This window comes from Phyllopteryx taeniolatus, chromosome 5 (genome assembly GCF_024500385.1).
Source record: "Phyllopteryx taeniolatus isolate TA_2022b chromosome 5, UOR_Ptae_1.2, whole genome shotgun sequence".
NCBI classification, from domain to species: domain Eukaryota; kingdom Metazoa; phylum Chordata; class Actinopteri; order Syngnathiformes; family Syngnathidae; genus Phyllopteryx; species Phyllopteryx taeniolatus.
This window is the reverse complement of record NC_084506.1, coordinates 16,335,729-16,360,409: the sequence shown is the minus strand read 5'-3', so window position 1 is coordinate 16,360,409 and position 24,681 is coordinate 16,335,729. Positions and strand designations below refer to the sequence as shown.

Below are 24,681 nucleotides of genomic sequence, written 5' to 3'. Positions count from 1 at the left end.
CCTATAAAGACATAATCATCACACAGAAACAATACTTCATAATAGTCCACTGTCATTTATAATGATGGCCTATGGCTGGAGGCCATGTGAGAATGGCTGTGTGTATGCGAAGAACAAGGTTTGTTCGTCTGAGCGAGTGACTCATGCTCTTGTTTATTAAGAGAATAGAAGCTGATCAGGTTGCTTGGCGATTAAGAGCCACTATTGTCCTGAGGGACAATACTAGACCTGAGAGTGCCCTCTCTCTCTTCACCTTCCTCTGTGCTTTCCTTCACCACCTCTTTCACACACACACCATTTTTGCTCACACCATCCCAACCCCCAAACACAGACACACATACACACAGACACACACGCACACACACACCTCCCTCCTGTGCTTGGGCGTGGGCTGCCAGTGAGCAGGAGGACAGTAAAAGATGCAGGGGGGGCTGTAGCTTAAAAAAAAGACCTGCAATCATTTTCCAAATTAAAGGGAGCAAATGTAGCTGGAGGCAGGAGAGAGAGGTGAAAAGGAGAGAGAGGTAGCACAAGAAGGAGAGAAAGCGAGAAAGAGAGAGAACTTGCGGGACCAATTGCATACTGAAATCATTGACAGGTTGGTGGGAGGAGAAACACCAGGACTTTGGCACTGCCCTCTCTCCTCCTGCTCCTAAATGCGAGCATGTCAGTCAGTGTCTGTGTGACACAGTGTCACACACACACATTGTCGGTCCACTGTGTGTGGGTGGAGAGGAGATGTTTGCTTTGAGGATGAGACAGCGTTTCTAACAGGATCTATTTGCGGACGGGGGATAATTCCGCCGACGAGGCTGAGGGAAGCGAGCCCACCGGAACCGAGCCAATCCGTCATGGAAGGGCTGCTGTCGCCGATGAGGACGCGGGTAGGTTACCATGGGGATTGCTGAGTGTCTCAAAACTACTGCCTCCCGTTGCCAAGATGTCATTTAGAGAGGAGAGGATGCTGAGCTGATGAAATGAATGAATCGCTACATGATGCACAGAACTTTTCGAGCCATGTTGCTGTTTTATAGTTAGGTTATACTATATCGTCTCTGTCGGGCGGAATCCTCACATCTTCAAAATGACTACTTTCAAGGAAATTAAAATAATACAGTATATATAGTGTCTTGCTTGAGTTACCAAACACCACATCTTTCAAGTTGGTAATGTATATATACTTTGGTTGGTAATGTATATATTCTTATATTCTTATCATGTGCCATATATTGTGGACTAACATCAACACAGCACCACAGCAAAATCATGTTAAATCGCTAATTTAATACGCTATAAATCTCTTAATTTACTGCGCTGTCATTAAGTAAAATGGTAGAATATTGCACAGGGCGCTAGCTGTTCATATCACATTTGACGCTCATGCCGACCCACTGAACGGACAAAAAGCCTTTAATATTTCACAAAAACAAACGACTCTGTTTCATCATATTTCCTAACTCTTGAGTGATGCAATAAATAAAACAATGAGTGGACTCGGCCGTGTAATAGCTGGACAAAAATCTACTCTATCCTGCTATGAAGCATTACAGTATCAATTTTTAATAAAATAGGCTTACCCAAATATATCTAAGCTAACTATTTTCACTTGTTATTCTCTAAAGCAGTTGTTCTCAACTGGTGGGTCGGGACCTAAAATTGGGTCGCGAACCCATTTTGGGTGTGTCACAGACAAAAGAAAAATTGTATGCATTCCTATTATAATGTTTTTTAGTACAGTACAGAGACGTACTAAGTTCCCACACGGAACATAGTAGGAAAGTGAACTTTGTGATCCTTTTCTCTAGCCACTAGTTTACTCTGTAAACAAATGTAGTGCAGCTCAGCCTTTGGCTGGCGGACGTCATGGCAAGCAATATGTCTTTGGCAGTACAGCAAACATTTGAAACGGCATTTAAAAATATAATATACTGTACATGTGTTTTCAGAGGCTATTTTTAAACAAAATCATTCTTTTTGTTAACTTCTATAAAAGTGGGTCACGACTTTGCAACAATAGGAAAATGCGGGTGACAACAGTTGAGAACCACTGGTCTAAAAAACATCCAGAATTTCCGACATAATGCCGCACGGCTCCTGCAGATTGAGGGACGAGGCGGAGTTGTACAACACATCTCAGACTGTTGCGCGATCAAGAGTTAGATTTTTTTTCCTCAAGCAATTTCCAACACTTTAAATTGCTTAATAATGTGTAAAAATAACAGACAACATTAAGGCAGACCAATAGTATCGATATGTGAAAATGTGTGAAATTGACTGTGTTCCGCCTGACTGCGACAACATGCAAGTGTTGAAAAAGAACGATGCAAGCTGTGAGTTGTGTATGTGTTTGTGTGTATGCGTAACCCTGGCTTTGAAAGAATGACTCAGTGTTCAAGTGGTGCCATTCTCCCTTCAGCACAAAACCACTGTGGCCTTTTGATTTGGATGAGAGGAGCAGAGCAAGAGGTGCAAGGGAGGAACTTGTCCTTTTCACATTCGAACCTTTGTGTTGCACTTGGCACTTGTGCGTTTAGTTTGTCTTCAACCCAATTCCAGTGAAGTTGGGACGTTGTGTTAAACATAAATAAAAACAGAATACAATGATTTGCAAATCATGTTCAACCTATATTTAATTGAATAAACTACAAAGACAAGATATTTAATGTTCAAACTGATAAACTAGATTGTTTTTTTGCAAAGAATCATTAACTTAGAATTTTATGGCTGCAACACATTCCAAAAAAGCTGGGACAGGGTCATGTTTACCGCTGTGTTACATCACCTTTTCTTTTAACAACATTCAATAAACGTTTGGGAACTGAGGACAGTAATTGTTGAAGCTTTGTAGGTGGAATTCTTTCCCATTCTTGCTTGATGTACAGCTTCAGCTGTTCAACAGTCCGGGGGCTCCGTTGTCGTATTTTACGCTACATAACGCGCCACACATTTTCAATGGGTGACACGTCTGGACTGCAGGCAGGCCAGTCTAGTACCCGCACTCTTTTACTACGAAGCCATGCTGTTGTAACACGTGGAGAATGTGGTTTCAAAACCTGTATGTACCTTTCAGCATTAATGGTGCCTTCACAGATGTGTAAGTTACCCATGCCATTGGCACTAACACAGCCCCATGCCATCACAGATGCTGGCTTTTGAACTTTGCGTCCATAACAGTCCGGATAGTTCTTTTCCTCTTTGGCCCAGAGGACACGATGTCCACAATTTCCAAAAACAATTTGAAATGTGGACTCGTCGGACCACAGAACACTTTTCCACTTTGCATCAGTCCATCTTAGATGAGCTCGGGCCCAGAGAAGCCGGCGGCGTTTCTGGGTGTTGTTGATAAATGGGTTTTTCTTTGCATAGTAGAGTTTTAAGTTGCACTTACGGATGTAGCGCCAAACTGTATTTACTGACATTGGTTTTCTGAAGTGTTCCTGAGCCCATGTGGTGATATCCTTTACATATAGATGTCGGTTTTTGATGTAGTACCGCCTGGGGGATCGAAGGTCACGGGCATTCAATGTTGGTTTTCGGCCTTGCCGCTTACATACAGTGATTTCTCCAGATTCTCTGAACCCTTTGATGATATTATGGACCGTAGATGATGAAATCCCTAAATTCCTTGCAATTGTACGTTGAGGAACATTGTTCTTAAACTGTTCGACTATTTTCTCACGCACCTGTTCGCACAGAGGTAAACCTCAGCCTATCTTTGCTTGTGAATGACTGAGCAATTCAGGGAAGCTCCTTTTATACCCAATCATGGCACCCACATGTTCCCAATTAACCTGTTCACCTGTGGGATGTTCCAAACAGGTGTTTGATGAGCATTCCTCAACTTTCTCAGTCTTTTTTGCCACCTGTCCCAGCTTTTTTGGAATGTGGTGCAGCCATAAAATCCCAAGTTAATGATTATTTGCTAAAAACAATCAAGTTGATCAGTTTGAACATTAAATATCTTGTCTTTATAGTGTAGTCAATTAAATATAGGTTGAATATGATTTGCAAATCATTGTATTCTGTCTTTATTTATGTTTAACACAATGTCTCAACTTCATTGGAATTGGGTTGTATAAAAGTACTCTGCAACCAGACCTATACAGCATCGGTCTGTGCCGTACACAAAAGGCAACTGGCTGTGTCTCTGTGTGTGTTTTACTGAAAGCGTGCTAGTCTGAGCACACTTGATTATTTGTGTGTAGCCATGCGCCGGCCTGTGACACCCACTGCGGTTGTGGGGACCTTAATGGACCCGAGAGCCCTGTCTCCATCCCAGATGAGATCTGAAATGAAGACCTGTTTATTCCAGTGGGGATTTTATGTTAGTATAATATTATAGTGTGCGCTCCAAGCTATATGATGGCCTGTATTAATATTTATAAAGGTATGATTGTTTTTTTTTTGTTTTTTTTTTAAAGCAGCTATGAGTGGTTTTCTGAACTGCACAGTTAAAACCATCAGGCTAAAGAGCACAGACTAAAATACACAACAGCGGTGTAACAACATTTGCAGAATAAACTACATTTTTGCCATTTTAGACTGTGTTTTCTTCTACTTCTCAGTCAGTCACAAACCCTCCCTTCCCCCTCATCTCCAGCATATCACCACTGCTGCAGACCGGCACAAACCCAAAAATATATTCTGGATGCAAGCTTGTCTTCCAGCTGCACATCTGACAGCTTGCATACATATTCACAGAGGCGCAACCTTAAAGCAAGTAGGCCACTCAGATGACCTCTACTAATTCACCTGAAAAGGAGACACAATTTGTATTCGCAATTTAAAACAGTTGTGTCTATGCAATTTATTTCAAAATCCCCCAATGATCAATATTTTCGCACCCTATTTCGGTCTGCCTTTTAGTTTCATTGAAGACTAAATTATCCATACACGAGGTGTAGATGTGAGTGTGAATGTGTGTTTGTCTACAAGTTGTACGTGTTCCCTGCTCTTGGCTGGTGAATAGTCCAGAATGTACCCCACCGCCCTATGCGACGCCCGTCAATTACGTCTCCCACAGGACGCCGCCCTGGGTGGCTGCCCATATTGTCCATATCAGAAACGGCCACTGTGCCCAAGTCCACAAAGTTCAACTGACTGTTGTCTCACATTGATAGAGTTGTTGTTGTTGCTTCTTCCACCCATCGACATTGCTTTGGTCTTCTCACAGCTTTTAATCGCTCTGCTATAATGAAAACAAGCGGTATAGAAAATGGATGGATGGGTGTGTCCTTTAAAGATGGAGTTTAGGGTTGCAGACATACAGTCCTGGCGAGCGCATGCCTAGTGGCGGGCTGGATCTCGCCTGCAATTCTTTTCCAGTCTTGTTCCATCTCACTTCTCTGTCGTGACACCTTGACCTCTCGCAGTGTATTTGGCACTTAATATAAGCTATCTAGCTGGTAATTGTGTACTGGCTCCCGTGATCTTGTCCAAAAGAGGGGCCTTTGAGGGCTTTTCTGAGATACCCTGGGCTTCAAAGGCACGGCAGAGATTCAAGTAGAGCTAATAAAGCAGTGCTGTCTGCCACTGCCAGATTTGCCCGAGAGCAATGCTAATAACCGTCAGTCATGAAATGACCTTTTTGATTCTCTCAGTTTATCTTCATCAGCCACATTTAGCTTCTGATGCCCCGCAGTAGATTTTGTGTATCTCTGCCTAGGAATCAAAGCCATTCTAAGATTTATTTGAAAGAATCAGTGTGACGAAACTGGTAAGGCGCCGCTCTTAAAGTTTTACACCTCTCTGTGATACAGTAAGAGGAATAAAGTTCAGACAGATTGTGTCTTCTTTTTGCCTTTGTTTAACCAGCAGCAAAAGTGAGAAAAAAGAGAAACAATTTGTAAAGTCATCTTCACATTCAAAGACCAACACTATCCAAGCGTACACTGAGCATTGCTGCATGTGCCAGTGATTTGCTAGAATAAATAATAATAAATACATAAATAAACACCGCAACTAAAAAGGGACTCAAATAAATGCCTCTTTTTGGCTTAATTTCCCTTCACTATTACCAATAGCCCCTACTACAGTTGGTACGGAAAATATTCAGACCCCCTAAAATGTTTAACTCTTTGTTATATTGCAGCCATTTGCTAAAATCATTTATTTCCCCCCCTAATTAATGTACACATAGCACCCCATATTGACAGAAAAAAAAACTGAATTGTTGAAATTTTTGCAGATTTATTAACAAAGAAAAATTGAAATATCACACAGCCATAAGTATTCAGACCCTTTGCTGTGACACTCATATTTAACTCTGTGTCACGTACGTGGTTAGGGCGAAGGCGAGGAACGCAAGGCAAGAACATGGTGGACCCAATTGCAGAGAAGCAGGGAGACAAGGCAGGAGTGCGGGAATCTCAAAATAATAACATTTAATCACAATGATAAAAACAACTGGCGACTATGACATGGCAAGACATGTGACAACGACAATGAACCGACAAGAACTGAAAGAAACCAGGGAACTAAATACAAACAAATTGACGAGACAACGAGGAACACCTGGACAAGACACGAGTGGCTGGAGAGAGCTGATTGGTCGACACAAAGTAGACGAGAACAGGTGGACACAACAACCTAATGAGCAAACGACAAACATGGAACACAGGAAAACATGGAACAAAACTAAACACAGACCATGACACTCGGGTGCTGTCCATTTCTTCTGATCATCCTTGAGAGGGTTTTACACCTTCATTGCAGTCGGGAGATGGGAGAAAGTTCTAGAAAGTCAACCATCACTGCAGCCCTCCACCAGTCGGGGCTTTATGGCAGAGTGGCTCGGCAGAAGCCTCTCCTCAGTGCAAGACACATGAAAGCCCACATGGAGTTTGCTAAAAAACACCTGAAGGACTCCAAGATGGTGAGAAATAAGATTCTCTGGTCTGATGAGACCAAGATAGAAATTATTGGCCTTAATTCTAAGCGGTATATGTGGGGAAAAACAGGCACTGCTCATCACCTGTCCAATACAGTCCCAATAGTGAAGCATGGTGGTGGCAGCATCATGCCGTGGGGGCTGTTTTTCAGCTGCAGGGACACGACGACTGGTTGCAATCAAAGGAAAGATGAATGCGGCCAAGTACAGGGATAACCTGGACGAAAACGAAAACCAGAGTCCTCAGGACCTTAGACTGGGCCAAAGGTTCACCTTCCAGCAAGACAATGATCACACAGCTAAAATAATGAAGGAGTGGCTTTCGATCAACTCTGTGACTGTTCTTCAATGGCCCAGCCAGAGCCCTGACTTAAACCCAATTGAGCATCTCTGGAGAGACCTGAAAATGGCTGTCCAACGTTCACCATCCAACCTGACAGAACTGGAGAGAATCTGCAAGGAGGAATGGCAGAGGATCCCCAAATCCAGGTGTGAAAAACTGCATCATTCCCACAAAGACTCATGTGATATTTCAGTTTTTCTTTTTTAATAAATCTGCAAAAATTTCAACAATTCTGTTTTTTTCTGCCAATATGCAGTGTTTTGTGTACATTAATGAGAATGTTGAACTGAAATGATTTTAGCAAATGGCTGCAATATAACAAAGAGTGAAACATTTAAGGGGATCTGAATACCTTCCGTACCCACTGTATTGGGAGTTTGTCTGTTTTCTAGGTAGTCTGACTTCCTCCCACATTAAAACTCTTAACTCAATGCCAATATTTTCAAAGTAGAGTTTCCAATATTGCTAGCTGTTTTAGACTGACCATTTTGATGATGTTTAAATACCCACGGGATATTGTGTTCTGTGACAATATAAAAATTAAACCTACCAAAAGAAAGAATAGACACTGTTCTCTCACCAGAAAAAAAGTTAGTTTCTAGCTTTTCCTGGTCTTTAGGAACCAGCAGTAAAACATGGGTTGGTTTCACCAAAAACACAAGTTACTTACACAAAAGAGGCAAAAACGAGCTTTTTGTGAAAAGAAACAGCACAAGCATAACAGTGACTTTGGCTAATATTTTTTTGCTTTTGTGACATCTCAAACTATAAAACAACAAAACACTTGCGGCGAGTTAGTGCCACTCACGCCACGGTTCGAGCCATTGGCATTTTTACATGGCACTCTTCGTTCACTCCATGAACTGCGTCACCATTTCTCACGATCGCGATCTACTACCTACCACAACACATACTCTGTTTATACCATACATATGTATACTCTGTTCAAGTGTAAGGTGCCTAAACCTTTCCAGCTTCCAATATTTTGGCATTTCTCTCCCTCATAATCGATGTGATTCACCAGAGATTCACCACCTCATCTTTATCTTCTGTTCAAAAGCTGTGCAGATTTCAAATCCAAAGCGATGCAATGTCGCTATCTAGAGGGACCCGTTAGTCATTACAGTGATTTACAGACATTAATTTCACAGACAAGCCGGGCGAGACCTACTTCCATGGCTGCCTGTTGCAAAACGTACTTGACAAATATATTCGTCGGTGGCAGTAAACGGTTGGAATCCAGTTGACAAATATAAACGTCCGCATCAGTGAGTGAGTTAAGGATCTTTACCGCATCATACGCCATCTGCAGACCACGCATGACATCTGTAAAGATGAATATTGTGAGAAAATGCTGTTGTGTGCTGGGAATAACAAAAAACTGTGTGATGTCCTTTGACAAAGGAGCAGACTTTGCTAGAGGGGGGTGACAAAGTTGTGTATTCTATGCGGGACAGACATAACTGAGCATTGTCCAGAAAAAATATGAGAAAGAAGTAAAGAAATCCCCCATAGCTACTATAAGAGATAATATTAAAACTGTTCTTTTCAAGTCTTATCAATTAAGGTTTTTACTTTACTGAACCACAAAAAGCGACTTCAGCCCTATGATAACTCCAAACCTGAAGAAAAACTGCAACCTCCATAATCCGCTGCCCTCTAAAACGAGAAATTTGTGCTGTGTAGGCTTTCTAAGAGATGTACTCAAAGCTTCCTGCCACTCTGTATCTCCCTTGTGTTGTATTACTTTATTACTGGTGACAGTAATGTGCAGTGAAGCAGGGAGATGAAATAGAAATGGGCATTTGTGAAATGTGCTGCATTGCTGGTTGGTGTTGTTTTGAACTAAAAAAAAAAAACAGGACAAGAAAAACTGAAAAAAATCCCCCTGCTTAAGCATCTTATTGTGATTACATTGTTATTTCTTGTCTTTTTAAAATGAAATATTACAGTTTATTTCTGCTGTGTATTTCTCACTATCTTGGGAGGCGTCCAATGGCCAGCGGTGAGTGGTGTCCCTAACCATCCATCCATCCATTTTCTGAGCCGCTTCTCCTCACTAGGGTCACGGGCGTGCTGGAGCCTAGTGTCCCTAACCACGAGAATTAAAATAGATGCAAACTCATGGAAGCGTGTGCTTCATCTGTAGCCTTGTGTGTGTATTGTTGTCAGCCAGGCAGGGAGTGAACATTACCGTGTCCTCCTTTTTGTGAATATATTGGGAACTGGATTTGTGAGTTTAATTAAAGTTCGTCCAAATGGTGAAAATCTGTGGATAATTGACGGCCATTATAATTGCATTGGAAAAAAGAAAAAAAAAATTTAAACCCAAAAAAACTGCCAATAGGCGTTTTAAGCGTTGGTTCCCCATCAAAAAAAAAAAAAAAAAGAATAAAAAATTGGAAAACATTTAAAAAAATAAAAATAAATCAACAAATAGTGTAGATGAATCCGCGTGTGCCTTAACGCGAATCTCCTGGGCTACACTGTATAATTGAAATTGAAATTAATTAACTGAAATACCACTAATCCGTTGCAGCCCCCCCAAAACACCAAAGCACAATACGAGTGCCTTTATTGAGTTTTTCAAGATACAAACCATCACTTGACCAATTTGTTTTTTGGTCTTGAGAAATTAGGAAAATTTGAACTATAAGTGTGCTTCTGACCCGCACCATTAGATGGGAGCAGTACACTTCACAACATCCAGCTCCAGTCAATTCACATTGATTTCCTTGCAGTGAAATGGCAATATCAGTTGGTGGCATTAATGCACCATTAATCTGGTTTGCCAACCTCCAATAGACAACACAGAAGAACGTAAGAAAGTAAGATAAAACATTTGGTGCAGTTGTGAGTTGTGCTCATATTTTACGTTTTTGCAGGTTATGTGGAGAGCAAACATGAAAACTGTTGTTTTTAATAGTTGTTGAGTGCAATTTTTATTTTAAAAAATATTTTGGTGTTAGGCGGCACGGTGACCGACTGGTTAGAGCGTCTGCCTCACAGTTATGAGGTTCAGGGTTCAATCCCCGGCCCACCCTGTGTGGAGTTTGCATGTTCTCCCCGTGCCAGCGTGGGTTTCCTCCCACATCCCAAAAGCATGCGTGGTAGGTTGATTGAAGACTCTAAATTGCCCGTAGGTGTGAATGTGAGTGCAAATGGTGCCCTGCGATTGGCTGGCAACCAGTTCGGGGTGTACCCCGCCTCCTGCCCGATGATAGCTGGGATAGGCTCCAGCACTCCCGCGACCCTAGTGAGTATAAGCGGCTCAGAAAATGGATGGATGGATGGATGGATTTTGGTGTTATTTTAGGGGAAAGATGATTTGAGATCAGAGTATTTAGCGATACTGTAATATGCTCTTTTTTTATTTTATTTTTTTCCCCCAAAACCATTAAGTGACATCTAACCACTTGGCCAAGGCTCATATTTGAAAAACTATTGATTTTTGTTCGAACTGCCCAAAACAAAATGCTTATGTTTTTGCATTGGTTGTTAATGGGTTAATTCCTCCATATTTTTAAAATTCTCGTCACTTGAGCAGCGGAATATCTGAAGCTCGCTTGCACGTCAAATTTAGGCTTGCAACACAAAGCAAAAAAATCAATGAGCGACGGCTTGTAACCACTGTATTTACTGGTGCACGCATGAAAACGAACTTGTAAAGCAAGAGTGTTGGGGATATTTTTTACTATGGTAAACATCTGTATAGTAAGGCTATATTTATAAACAATGCGCTTGCTAAATGTGTACTGTGGGCTGGTCTGAGCCAAGAATCTCCTGGGAGCAACTCTTAACATGGAAAGAGGCCTGTTCAAATAGTGCAACGCACACACTGCATGTAATATATGCATATAGGTCAGTAGAGTAGCACAAGGAGAGCCATAATTGAATCTTCCTCTTGAACAAATGTGCGACATTGAAGTGTATTACTGTGTGTGTGCGCGTTTGTGTACATGTGTGGGTACAATGTTAACGCTTCCCTCCTAACCCAATCAATATGGAGTAGTTATCAAGAGATTAACCCTTTCGATGCATTATCCGTCTAATCATCAGTGCCCACCAGTGCACTCCATCACTCTCCAACTGCTGTCATTTATATGTTTGTTCGCTCCCTCTTCCGCCGCCTCGCGCAAGTGTTTCTCGGCCACCTGCTGTGACAGTTGACACCGTTACAGAAATGGTCGCATGCATGGACGAAGTGCACACCCGAGAATGTATACGGTTTAGGAACGGACAGTTAAGGAGGACGTTTGTCTGTCATCAGCCTTCTTTTGGGTTAGCATCATCTCCACAATCCACAGCTGAATACTGTGCAAATCAGGGAGGACATGGGGGCGTGCCCTGCCGCGAATAGTGAAAATATGTGAGTAATCGCTCAGACTTGACGCTCTTCTGCACTCAGCCACCTCAATTTTTGTGCCGTATGTGTCAAATTGAATTCATAACTATGGAGTTAGAAATGTCTTATGTTAGCTACCCTCTAGCATAGTTAGCACACCATTTACGTTTGTTGACGATAGCTTGGTGGCTGTTGCTAATGTCGTTGTGAATTCTAATCTTACGTTAGTATCAGTGGATCAGTGGATCAGTGCAGATGGCGACGATCCATTGGCGTCGTACCTACCAGAAGCCTGACAAAAAAAAAATAATGTTATTCGCTGTTCTGTATTTATTAATGAGGACTAGCGAATTAGACCCTTTTCTACGGAAGCGTATTGCATTCACTTGGATTAAAAAAAAAAAAAAAACTGTTTTTCTGAGTAATTTTTTGAGGGCTTTGTTTTTCTGACTATTTTTTTCTGTTTTTCGGACTAATTTTTTCCCACCTGTTTTTCAGACTATTTTTTTGTTTTTCTGACAAAAAATTTTTCCACCTGTTTTTCTGACTGCGGCACTTGTGGGGAATGTCCCACTTTGTGTTTGTGATTCGATTACACTTCCCACTTGTGCTGCTGGTTAGAGCGTCAGCCTCACAGTTCTGACGATCGGGGTTCAATCCCCGGCCCCGACTGTGTGGAGCGTGCATGTTCTCCCTGTGCCTGCGTGGGTTTTCTCCGGGCACTCCGGTTTCCTCCCACATCCCTAAAACATGCATGAATTGGAGACTCTAAATTGCCCGTAAGTGTGAATGTGAGTGCGAATGGTTGTTTGTTTGCATGTGCCCTGCGATTGGCTGGCAACCAGTTCAGGGTGTACCCCGCCTCTCGCCCGAAGGTAGCTGGGATAGGCTCCAGTACGCCCGCAACCCTAGTGAGGAGAAGCATCTCAGAAAATGGATGGATGGATGGATGCTTTTCTGACTTATTTTTTTCTGAGTTATCGGGACACATCGAACTCACGCGAGAACCTGCGAACTGCAAGTGACTCTTTGCGGACTCACTAATGGCGGATTACTGCTCGCACACCTTCAACCTGCCCATACACGTTTAACTTACCGGTTCAATTAAAGTGCCTGCGTAATGTCGACAAACTAATAACAATACCATCTATGTGACTCAAAGACAAGAGTATCTCCCAGTGTCTTAAACCCATATCAAAATAAAACTTGATCAAACTGAATAAGCCGGTCATGTTGCTTACTACGGATTCCGCAAAGAGTCACTTGCAGTTCGCAGGTTCTCGCGTGAGTTCGATGTGTCCCGATAACTCCGAAAAAAATTAGTCAGAAAAACAGAAAAAAATAGTCAGAAAAACAAAGCCCTCAAAAAATTACTCAGAAAAACAGGAGTTTTTTTTTTTTTTTGTCCAAGTGAATGCAATACGCTTCCATACTTTTCCACCTTCAGACGTATTATCAAAGCCATAATTGATGTGGACTCACCCCTTTAATGAAGGGAATTCTGCAATGCCTGGAGGGTGAAGGGGTGCGAACAGTGAAGTTTACCTCCTGACAATCGCTCTCGCCCTGTCGTGTTGTAAGCAGTTGTCTCTGGCTGATAAATATTTCATTTGGGGCTCCAGAGGCTGGCAATGATGTCACAGATCTGGTACTCTTAACTGCCGGATGCTGTGTAAATGTGGAATTATATTAAACAGATTTTGCACGTATACCTAATTTAACCTAGTTTCTAGTGAATGTACAAATGCTGCTTAGCAGTCATGACTGTCTCTGCATCTCCTACATGCACAGCGTTCATTAGCAGGTAGGCCACTGTTAGGACGACTAAATCCACTCTGCCAAAAAGGAAGCGACCAGAACTGCAGCCAAGCGCATCGCTACTCGGATGAAAATAATTAAGAGGGAAAGGGAGGGTTGAGTGGGGTTTGGAACTGTGGGACAAGGTGGGAGTGCCTTTGGCAGCACACATACATATTCAGCAGGTTGGCTCGCAGCATTCAAGGGCCAGAGGAAATAGCAGAGGGACGATGTCTGGTGTTTGGAACCGCAAGAGACATTTAAAAAGAAGAAAAAAAAACTGTCACTACTTCACTGTCGAAGGCATTAGGAGAAGAATAAAAGTATTTTTAAAAGACAAAACACAGTAATAATAATAATTAAACTCATCGGTCTTTTTTTTTTTTTAAACATTTCTTTACAAAAATTAATCCCATCCATTTCCTATACCACTTATCCTGATTAGGTTTGTGCGGTGCTGTAACCTATCCCAGCTAACTTCAGGCGAAAGGCGAGGTATACCCCATTATTCGCACATTTTTGCTGTTCCCATTGTGGCAATGTATACCCAGTAATCTCTTATGTTTTCAGCTGATACTTACAGTAATGAGCAAGTGTCTCTGAGTGATGTCAGCGGGGAAACAGGGATAGGTGTACATTTATCCCTGATTCAGGCATTACATCTTCACCCTTGCCGCATGAAGGGCACATCCGCCATCTTGGCGAGCGGCGTGCGCCCGCGGTGCCTGTGAGTCCCGCTGTTTCAAGCATGTCAAATGTGCTCTTGTCCCCTTGAAGAGGCCCGTGTGATGGGATCAATCAAAGCGCAATCGAGCGCCCGAGGAAGGGTGCCGGCAATTCACTTAATGTTATGAGTTGTCATGGCAACACCGGGTGCGGCTTTTCCGCTTCATCGCTCGGACGTCATGTTGCAGGGTTTGCTAGAATGAAATTAATGATGTAGGGAGAAACTGAATTTCTTTAAATACTCATTAAGATTACAAAAATATACCACAACATATGGAAGCACGAAGAAATTATTCTCATAATCAGCACTTGATATAATTGAGCTACAGTGGTGGAGGTAAGAGTGACCTTACATAGGTGTTTTTCGAGATACGAGCCATCATTCAGATGAATTTTAGCTTCGATTTGAGACACAAGCGCTGTATACAAGTGCAGTGAACAGAACTTGCTGTAACTCACTTGATAAAAAGCAGCACTTTGGCAGACTGTGAACAATTCTTCAAAATAGAGGCTTCAAGCTCTTTTTTTGCCACTTCTCGTTGCAATTTGCTTTCAAACTAAACATAAAACAAAGAGAGTTACACGTGTATCTAAAACTACCACATAGCTTTGCCTTAATAAAGTCAGTTTAGCTTAACGCTAACAAAAAAATGGGAAGCAAGAGAAATTTAAGCAATAGATATTTGAGAACAAACAGTGGAGCAACACATGTAGACATAATATAATACTCACAGGCGTAGATCGTCTGCCAAACAACTATTATTGCAGCTTACAGAGTAGTCGTGACTGCCTCCTCCGTCTATGTACTGTATATCCGTATGTCTGTATTATAAGGCACTCATACCAGAAGAAGCAGCGGAATGTCCATTCTATTGTAGCAAAATATGTGGCAAAAACTGTTTATTCAATTTTGTCATTTCGTCAAGTACAATAACAAATATTTTATTATTGAAAAACACATTACAAAAATTTTTTTTTTTCTTTTTTGGAGGCTTGAACGGATTAATGGCATGGGGTGGGGGGGGGGGGGAGAACTGCATGTTTCATGAAACCCAATTTGAAAATACATCGATAACAATGGCTACAACTACATGTTCTACTCCCATTTGGTCTCCAGCTAAATGCGTGGCGTTTCAGTCCTCTGGCGCCATCACAATTTCAGTCGCAGCCTGGAGGTGTGTTGCAAAAGCAAATCAGTCAGGTTCAATCCCCGCACTGCCGTGTTCCCACTCTCTGGCCTCTGTGCTCGACTGAGGGTAATTGCCAATGTTGCAACGACAACAAGTTCCCCGGGCCAGGTCCATTTTTTTTTGGGGGGGGGGGGGGGGGGGTGATCCCACGGGCTGTGTGCACTTTTTCTACCAAGGTCAGAAAACAGCTGCGAAGAGGATTTCTAGCCATTCCAAACAATGTAACAAGAAAAGAGCACGCACAAAATGGAGCAACTACTGTCAAAGTGCTATAGGTGAACAGTCTGTTCTAGGAAGCCAGTCTCATATGTTTGTATTTAGCATCAGTTTTCTTATTTGTAATTCAAGATTCCACAGTGCAGTGTTTCACCGCATATTTTTGTTCACGATTCACAAATATTACTTATTTTTTTGTGCTCTTTGTGAAACGCCCTAAGATGCCACACGACGATGCCAAAGCCCTGTCTAAATAGGAATTTGTGTCAAAGAAGTACAGTGTCTCTATGACTTGCGAGTTTAACAGGTGTCAAACTGGTGGCCCGGGGGCCAGATCCGGCCCGCAACATCATATGATGTGGCCCGCAACATCATGTTTCTTGTGAAAATACCAAAATTTGTGTCTTTACTTGTATAATGTTGAGTTATTGCAATCATTTTATGTTACCAATCACCTTTTTAAAATAAATGTAATAATAGTTGAACATTTTGTATTGGCTTCTGATTTTAAAACTACTTATCCATCAATTTGTTGTGTATATGCCATTATATGAGACCATATTTTATATGGGTTCACAGTCATAACGGCCCTCCGAGGGAAGCCATAACTACAATGTGGCCCGTGACAAAAATGAGTTTGACACCCCTGGCTTAAATGGTTATAACACCGTGACACAGATGCTATTCGGTAGCAATGTCATTGCCATTTGTTTGCCAAACTGCTGCTTGTTGTGGAGTTGAGTTTTGCTGCCACCAGATAGTGCTTGTATCTCAAATTTTTGCTTACAACAGTATGTTATAGTACGTACATCTCGACTGAGAAATGAACTTCATATGTCGAGGAGGAGCTACTGTAAGTGTAGCCTGGGTTGTTAGGAGAAGTTAGAGAAAGTCTTTGTCCATGTTCATTTACTGTGCATTTTTCAAAATGTTATCAATAAGTCATTTATTTTTAAGGGTAATGCAAGATGAGTTTGAAATTATATTAAAATGTTTTGGTGTCATAGCTACTGATATAGTTACAGTTTAAACTGTTAATATCTGAGCGGTGTCAATTACTACTTATATAGCACAATTTACACAGGAATACAGTTTACAAGTACGGCCTTTTGAGACACTGAGTACCTAGTCACTCGTGAAGTCACAGTTAAAGTTTTAAGTTTGACAGAAGTTAACTTCCTCATGTTTTGATTTTTTCCCCAATGTTTTAGTATGTTTCAGTATGCTAATTTAGTATCATAATACTACAATTAGCGAATAGCATGGTATTACTGTACCAAACAAACATCATTTGAAGTCTTTATAAAGTCATTAAACATGTTGATGCTTTGTCTTCCTAAAGCACAGCTTCACGCCAAAGCATGCACGTCCTGCTTTTACATCAGCAATCTTAATCCCATAATAGATAATGGCTCAACGTCCTTGTTATGCCCCAGTGCACTAATGTCAGTTTGATTATTACCATGTTCAAGGAGACAGAGATGTCAAACACTTACTGTGCTCAGATGCGTGTTGTTCAATTTGCATGCGTAATAACGTGCCGCATGCACAGACGGTCGGGGCCAAATTTCAGCCACAAGGCAGCTTTTCGGTGTCTCTGCTCAGAAAAGCTGAGGCTTGCCTGCAGGTTTCGGAGCAGCTGGAAGAAAATAGATGGATTGACAGATGGAGGGATACGGAACCGGGAGTAATAGAATGGGAGATGATGAAGGTGCCAGGATGTAAGGGGAATAAATTTGCTCCAGTTGTACTCCTGAGAGGAACATATCTGAGCGGTGCAGTGGATTTTTTTTGGAAGCAGGAGTGCATAACACTGAAGGCGGCAGTGATCTTTTAGGTTCTGCTCAAACAGTGTACACAAGATTTTTACCATTTTAAAAATTAAAATTGCACATTAAAACTGTTCCAGCATAAAAGGGATAAAGATTATCCATTCTACTTGACCTAACAGCCAAACAGGACATGTTTAAAAAAATAAAATAAAAAAATAAGAGATTATCTGGGAACTAAATTGGAGTGGGAAACTCTTCTTATCATATTTAACGTGGCGAATCACAACTACACAACTACAATTACAACCAGTTGCTTCCCTGTTTTTGTCCAGCAACAGGAGCACCTTCAAGTTGCTTCCTAATTTTTTATCATTCCATTTTCTGTCACAATCACAGGGTCTGTGACATGGACAGACATGGTGTTCACCACACAAATTTTCTACAGGTTTGTAATCATAAATAGTGAACAGGTTTAACATAACCGATTATCGGATGGTTTCTGAAGAGATTGAGGAAGAAAAATCCTTCTGAACACAGCCCATACCACAGAATATTCACTTAATAATAATCTTTCACACATCCGATAATCAAGTCTTTGCTGAGTTTGATGACACTGGAGGAAAGTTGATCAAATTTTGCTCGATTTTCGGTATGTGTGAAGATTCAGATTCAGTCAGCTTTATTGATTTTGTTGCGGGCAATTTGTTTAAAGCCTCCATGTCCAAGTGCAGATTTAGTATCAACAGACAAACACACAATAAACAATTGCGTATAGGACATGGTAAATAGTTTACAGGACCAGATGCAAGAAATGAATAAGAACAATGAAATAAATAGATGTACCCGGCTTTAGAAGGGAAAGCGGTGGAAAAATGACCCGAGAAGGTGGTGCTCTGATCAATTACACTACTTGCAAAGAGTTAAGGATATTGGGCTCTCCGGTGAAATTTTAGAATTAACCTAAAATGCATCATAAATCTCACAGGTCGACTTAATTTGACTCTCTCTGAACTTTTCAATGCACTTATCCAACTGTTTTTGTACTTTTTGCACAACTTGATGATCTCTAACAAAGAGCAGAAGTTGATCAATAAATGGAGCAATACACTTCCTAGTTCAATTAGAATTGGTATTTTAAACAGTCCTTTTCATCATAGAGTTCACATTTTTACATTATGACACCAAGACCATTGACCAACAGTATGATGCTTCAAACAGGAAGTAGACACTTTGACAGGGGTGTCAAATATATCTTTGTCACGGACAACATAGGAGTTATGGTTTCCCTCGGAGGGCCGTTATGACTGTAAACTAGGGATGCCTAAGTAGGTATCGTATCGGGCCAATACCAACCTTAGTTCAAGGTGTCAGGTAATCGTGAAGGCTGCGTCACAGTGGAGTTTTGAAACTTCCGCTGCGGTATTATAATTGAGGTTTATTGAGAATCAGACTTGATCAGTCAAACGGAACAAAGTTTTGAGAAGGGAGAAAGAAACAAAGACAAAAGACAAAGCACTAATTGTAAACAGGATGAGTGAAGTAAATCATTACATTATCTACAACAATGAAACGTTAAATATGAGTGTTGCATGGGGCTGGAGTGCTACACCCTGTGAGGGAAGGACAGGACAAGATAGAACAGGACAAGGACAGGAGAAGACCCATGCAGGACCAGGGTCGTGAACCTGGGTGTACAACTGAAGTGCGGTGGCATTAATTATGTAAATTATAAAAGTGTACAGGACGAGAGTATAAGTGAGGGGATACACAAGCGATTTGCATATTCATGGGTTATTTGTTGCAGTAAGGGGTGTGTGCCTGCGGATACATGCAAGTGAATTGATATCATTTTACGTGTACAAAGACTGACAGAAGTGTCCTGTAATTGCTGTGGTCGCACCGCGGCGGCTGAATACCCCACCCAATCAATCGAGGGGCGGGATCAGGCCCAGGGGTCCACCCGAGAGCAGCCCGATGGACAGGACACGTCCCACACCGAGGGAGCCAGGGCGGTCCGCCGGCCCCACCGAGGCGCCCCGACAACCGGCCACCCAGCGGGGACCGCACGGACCCAATGCCACCCCCCCAGCCAACCACTCCACACTCCCCGCCATCCCACCAATACCAACCTTAATTCAAGGTGTCAGGTAATGGTGAAGGCTGCCGATACTAGCCACCGATATGTAAGAAAAAAAAATCTGATATTAAGTTCTCCTCGCCAGTAGTTGACGCTACATTGCAGTGGTTTGACACATTGGTGAATCATTGTGTCAGAAAGAAAGAAACACCTTTGTTCATAATTATCTGTCATTGTGTCAATTGAAATTGTATGTATCAAAAGTACAAGCGGTATAGGTGAGTGAATACTCATACTATTGGTCTGAAAAACTGGTATCTAAAATCACTACTGTAAACCCATATAATTGTATGATTGGCTCATATTATTACATATACACAACAAATTGATGGATAACACTTGAAATCAGAAGCCAGTAAAAAAAAAAAAAATCAACAATTATTCAGTTTGTTTTAAAAAAAGGATTGGTAACAACAAATTCTTGCAATATCTCAATGTTATTGAAAGTGAAGACAATTTGCTATTTTAGAAAGATGAAATTGTTGCACATGATTTACTTTCGTGGGCCACATGAAATAATGTGGCGGGCCGGGTCTGTTCCCCGGGCCTTGAGTTTCAACATAGAAACTGGAAGAATCACAGAAAGGCATAAAAGTGGACGTCCTTGGAAATTTTCATGGATCAAACAACGCTTTGTGAATTTTGCTGTTGTGTTGAAAAGGCAGACGTGTATTCATAAGTTTACACAAGATCAAATTAGGGTTCACCTGTAAAGCTTATAGTGCATCCGGAATTATCGCCGAAAGCCCAGTTTCTCTCCCCTTTTGTGATTAGTATACATTATAATGTGGACACACTCCTGTTTCATGTTCGTTCATTCCAAGCTCGAGTTTCTGGCTTCAACACAAAAGTGGAGCGAGTACTGTTTGTTTTATTTGACCTCTCCTGTGTAGGCGTTTAACTACGGCTGTCGTGTGGTGGTTGCCAAGTGTCTAATTATCACATTTCTCCCCTGTGTACACTGTACACACCACACCAAATTAAACCCAAATATGAAATCGCACTTGATAGATTGATGCTCTGCGTCCTCCGGGGAATACTCGCATCAATGTAAGTGTCTCTTTGACCCCCGATGCTCTACTTGTTACAGCAATTAAATATGACACGCTTCAGCTTTATATCTCACCTCGTGTATGAATGCATTCACATACTCGAGGGTATTTCGTTCAGAGCAGATGTGCACATCTGCCTTTGCAGTTAAGGCCATTAATATGTGTCTGGAGGTGTTTGTACGGATGTGTCTGTTTTCCGGCAACAGCTGCTCTTGTTTGGCTTGTAATCTAGTTTTTTAGATTACTCAAATGACACTCCACAGTGAGCCAAATTGTTCATCCTGAAAGATTTCCACCATTTGCATATGCCTGCATTTTTGTCATTAGGCCATCATCTAATGATGGATTTTAATAAATTATCAAAAAAATAAAAATAAATCAGTGCCTTCAGATTTCTTTAGCTGTTCTTCATTGGTCCCTTTCCAAACGATTAAATTTAACTTAATTTTGTAATTTTTGTATAATCTTCATTGTTGAGGTAATTATTTCCATTCTGTGTGAATCAAAACTGGGTAATGTATTATTTTTGCATCAGATTTTCTCCAAATTGTTTCAATCATACAAACATAGAAGAAGCTCAGCTGTCCAGATTTGATGCATCCTTGTCACTAACTAATAATTTATAGTTTGAATGTATGTAGTGTCAATCGAGAAGATAACGATATGAGGTATATTTGCTTCCAAGGATTAGGTAAATTACTCCAAGAATAGAGGTGGTGAAAATTCAGCCTAAATTACCATGATTATTGAAGGACTGGTTAATTAATTGATTTTTCTGTTGCTCGGATTCATGTCATTGACTTGCTCTTGTGTCGCAGGGATGGATAACGCATTGTAGAGCTGACGTTAGCGAGCAGACAAAGCATTATATTTTGCTAAATTACTCAAACACAACCCAAGTGATAAAATGTCTTGCACAAACCCGATTATGGAGATTTGATTCTCAGTCTGTAACTAAATCCCAAAACATTTTGGGGTGTATCTGATTTTGTCATCATTTTCAGTTTAAGTCAGCGGCGTTCAATCACTTTCTACCACTGAACCATAGTGCCTCTTGTTTATCAACATAAAAGCTCTATTTGTGGAAATCATGTGCACATTTTGGCTGTGTGTCCTACGCACACTGGCCACCAGAGGGAGCCCTATGATGGGCTTCCCTATGACTTGCCAAGACTTCCCTAAATCAACCTCAGGACTCCCATCTGCTAAAGTTCCAAGTGGAGTTTGCACTCCTTAATGAAAGAATGGAAAAGGAAAAACTGCTAACTGCGAGAGATACCCAGCTGTCAGGCACACGTGGCTGCCTCGCCTTGTCCTGTCTGATGTATTGAGCCAATGAGATGGGACCTTGAGCCCTAATGAGCGGCGCTCCACCGCCCGGCTGCTGCGTGACAGTGGTGGCGACAGGCCGTTTGGCCCCAATAAACACAGACCTTTAGCGGGCCACTCCGCCCATCCGTCATCAGCGCTTCCTTAGAGGGGACCAGGTGGGGAAGCAGGAGAGGGTATGTGTATAATTAATGACCTCATGGCGATCCTCCTGCTGTCCCAGGCAGAGACAACAATGATGGGGCCAAACAAAGACTGGAGACATCAAGTAAAGTAAGAACATAATGAGTAGGGAATAGAGAAGGGTGTGCATATAAAGACTGGATTTACACTGTATTTTCAGGTGCCCAATTTGTGTTTAATGTGTATGTCTGGTTAATATCCCTCTATTTATAGTGGTATCAAAGTCATTTCCATTGCAGGCCACATCATAGTTCTGGTTTCCATTAGAGGGCCGCTATGATAAAATCATATACAGTTGTGCCTTGAGATCACGTGAGTAACTCAAATCTCAAATCATCTTTCCCCATTGAAATGAATGGAATTGTCATTAATCTGTTCCCGCCTCCCCTCTCCTGAAACAAAAACATTTATAATGTGCTTTGAATGAGAAAACTACACTTTACAATATTGTACCTTATCAAAATTAACTAATTAAATAGAATGTAAATAAACATTTTTGACACATTTTTTTGCTTCAATTTAATGGAGATATTTCTGTGCTTTCTGGGGTGCACACCTTGGCCACCTGGGGGCAGTATATTACAGACATACGGATATCCTGTACATAAGGAGACCGTCCTCAGCTCTGCAGTAAGCCAAAGTAATATTAGTCATTCTTTGCAAAGGATAAAAATTATGTCTGTGAAAATTGTCTGCATGTGTTGCTCCACGGTTTGTGTTCAAAATTCCGTTGGTTAAAGATTTATAGCACCTTGACACTGATGCTATTCGTAGTCCGTCTACAATGTTTGCCATTATGTGTTATCATTAAGCTGGGGGACTCAAAGGTAAAGTTACTGTTTGTGGTTGTTTCAAGTCCAAAAAGTCTTGTCTATCCTTGTATAATGTTTAGTTCGACGGGAAACTTCAACTAGGAGTTTTTTCAAGAATTGTTCACTATCTGCAAAACTGCTGCTTGTTGTGAAGTGAGTGGCGTTTGAGTTCACTGCCACAATGTAGCGCTCATATCTCAAATTTCTGCTCCCAACTCAAAGCAAAAAATCAGCCAAATGACATCTCGTATCTCGAAAATCTCTTAAGTCGGGTCACTTGTATCTCAAGGTACAACTGGAAATGTATAATCACATCATATTACGTATGCAAAATTGCCCCTGCATTTCATTGTTATATATATTTTTAACAAGTGGAGTTTGAAATCAGAAGTCAAAAAGGGATATAGTGATAACCAAATATGAATATTATTGTTCAATTTGTGTTAAGAAGGGATTTGGTAAACAATAAAATGCTTGTAATGACTGTCAAAAGGGAAGAAAAATGGCAGTTTATGCTGATTTTCACCTAAAATGAAAAGAACAAATCCATATAGCAAGAAACATTAAGTAGACTCACTTGATTTGCTATTGTAGGCTACAGAAAATGATGTGGCTGAACAGATTTGGCCCTCGCGTTGGACATATGTGGTCTATTTCGATGTATATTTCAAGTTATACTGTACATATCCCACATGGCTGTGTTTACACTCAGAACACATGAAACAACCTGCATACCCCATATGCACTTAAATAACTAAGTGTTAATGTATTTGTTTTTTTAGGGCATAGGCGGTTGTGTATACATTACCGATCCGTGTATTTCAGTGACGTCAAGAACACAATGACAGCGGATATCCAATGTGTGCGTTTGCGCTGCATTCAAATTGGTAGACATCTGATTGGTATCTTACTCTTTTCGTTTTTGCATTTTTGCCAGTTGAGGGCAAAATGTGGAATGAAGTCACTTACCAAGTAGTGTAAATCCAGCCCATCGACCCTGCTTGATTCTTAATTAGGAGTTTTGTCCACGTGCCATCCCATTAACCCCGCTTTCTACCAGAGGCACACATTCACTGGATCTAGCTCCCTCTAGCTCTCAACCCGCCCCCCTCTGTTCTTTACCATTGCCTCTCCTTTTGTTACCAGAGGGTTTTCAGTTTCCATGGCAATGATGGGAACTGAGGCTAAAATCATAGCAAATATCAAGGGAGAGGACCTTGGCCTAGAGTGGAACCTGGGAGTGATCAAGCTCTGCCTGTCAGGGCACATATGTTTTCAGACGGCCGAGGTGGTGAGGAGGACAAAGGTAAGCAAATGTTGGCTTGACTGCTCCATAATCTCAGGGGATGCCTTTAAAGGCCAAAGTCCCCATGGGTTCAGACAGTACTTGGCCACTTATGTCGTCACTACACAAGGCAGGATTAAATGTCCTTTGTCTCTGCTCTTTAAAAAAACATTTTAGCTGGAATTATAACTCATGTTAAACCACAAATTCAGATGGTAATGTTAAAATGGTCAATTGGATTACACTTGTATAGTGCTTTTCTACCATTATGTTCCTTAAACCAGTGATTCCTAACCACTGTGCGACGGGAGATTACTATGTGTGAGAAATCATCAATTATGCACTGGTATATTATCCAGTTTCTTACAATATATACGAATATCATGGGGTTCCTCAGTTTACTGTCTCAACATAAGAGGTTTTGAAGTATCGATCAGTATGTAATGAACTAGTTTGAACAGCACAAGAAGGCAAGTTCAGTTACCATCCTACTTACTGGTTTTCATTTGATCATTTTATGTACAGTAAATGGCCTACAAATGTTTATCTTATCTTACTCACTGTAATTATGACTTTACTACTGTAGGTTAGTAGTACGATTATGG

The 24,681-nt window shown here is 41.3% G+C and overlaps 1 protein-coding gene across 1 annotated transcript in view; it reads left to right on the top strand.

Annotated features, from left to right (window-relative positions):
* The first annotated feature begins 637 nt into the window (after nucleotides 1–637).
* The window catches only part of frmd4a (FERM domain containing 4A), a 163,967-nt gene continuing 139,923 nt past the window's right edge, over nucleotides 638–24,681 (top strand). The window contains exon 1 of the mRNA XM_061773146.1: nucleotides 638–884. Coding sequence (XP_061629130.1) covers nucleotides 852–884 — 33 coding nt within the window. The 5' untranslated portion in view covers nucleotides 638–851. The remainder of the gene's footprint in view (nucleotides 885–24,681) is intronic.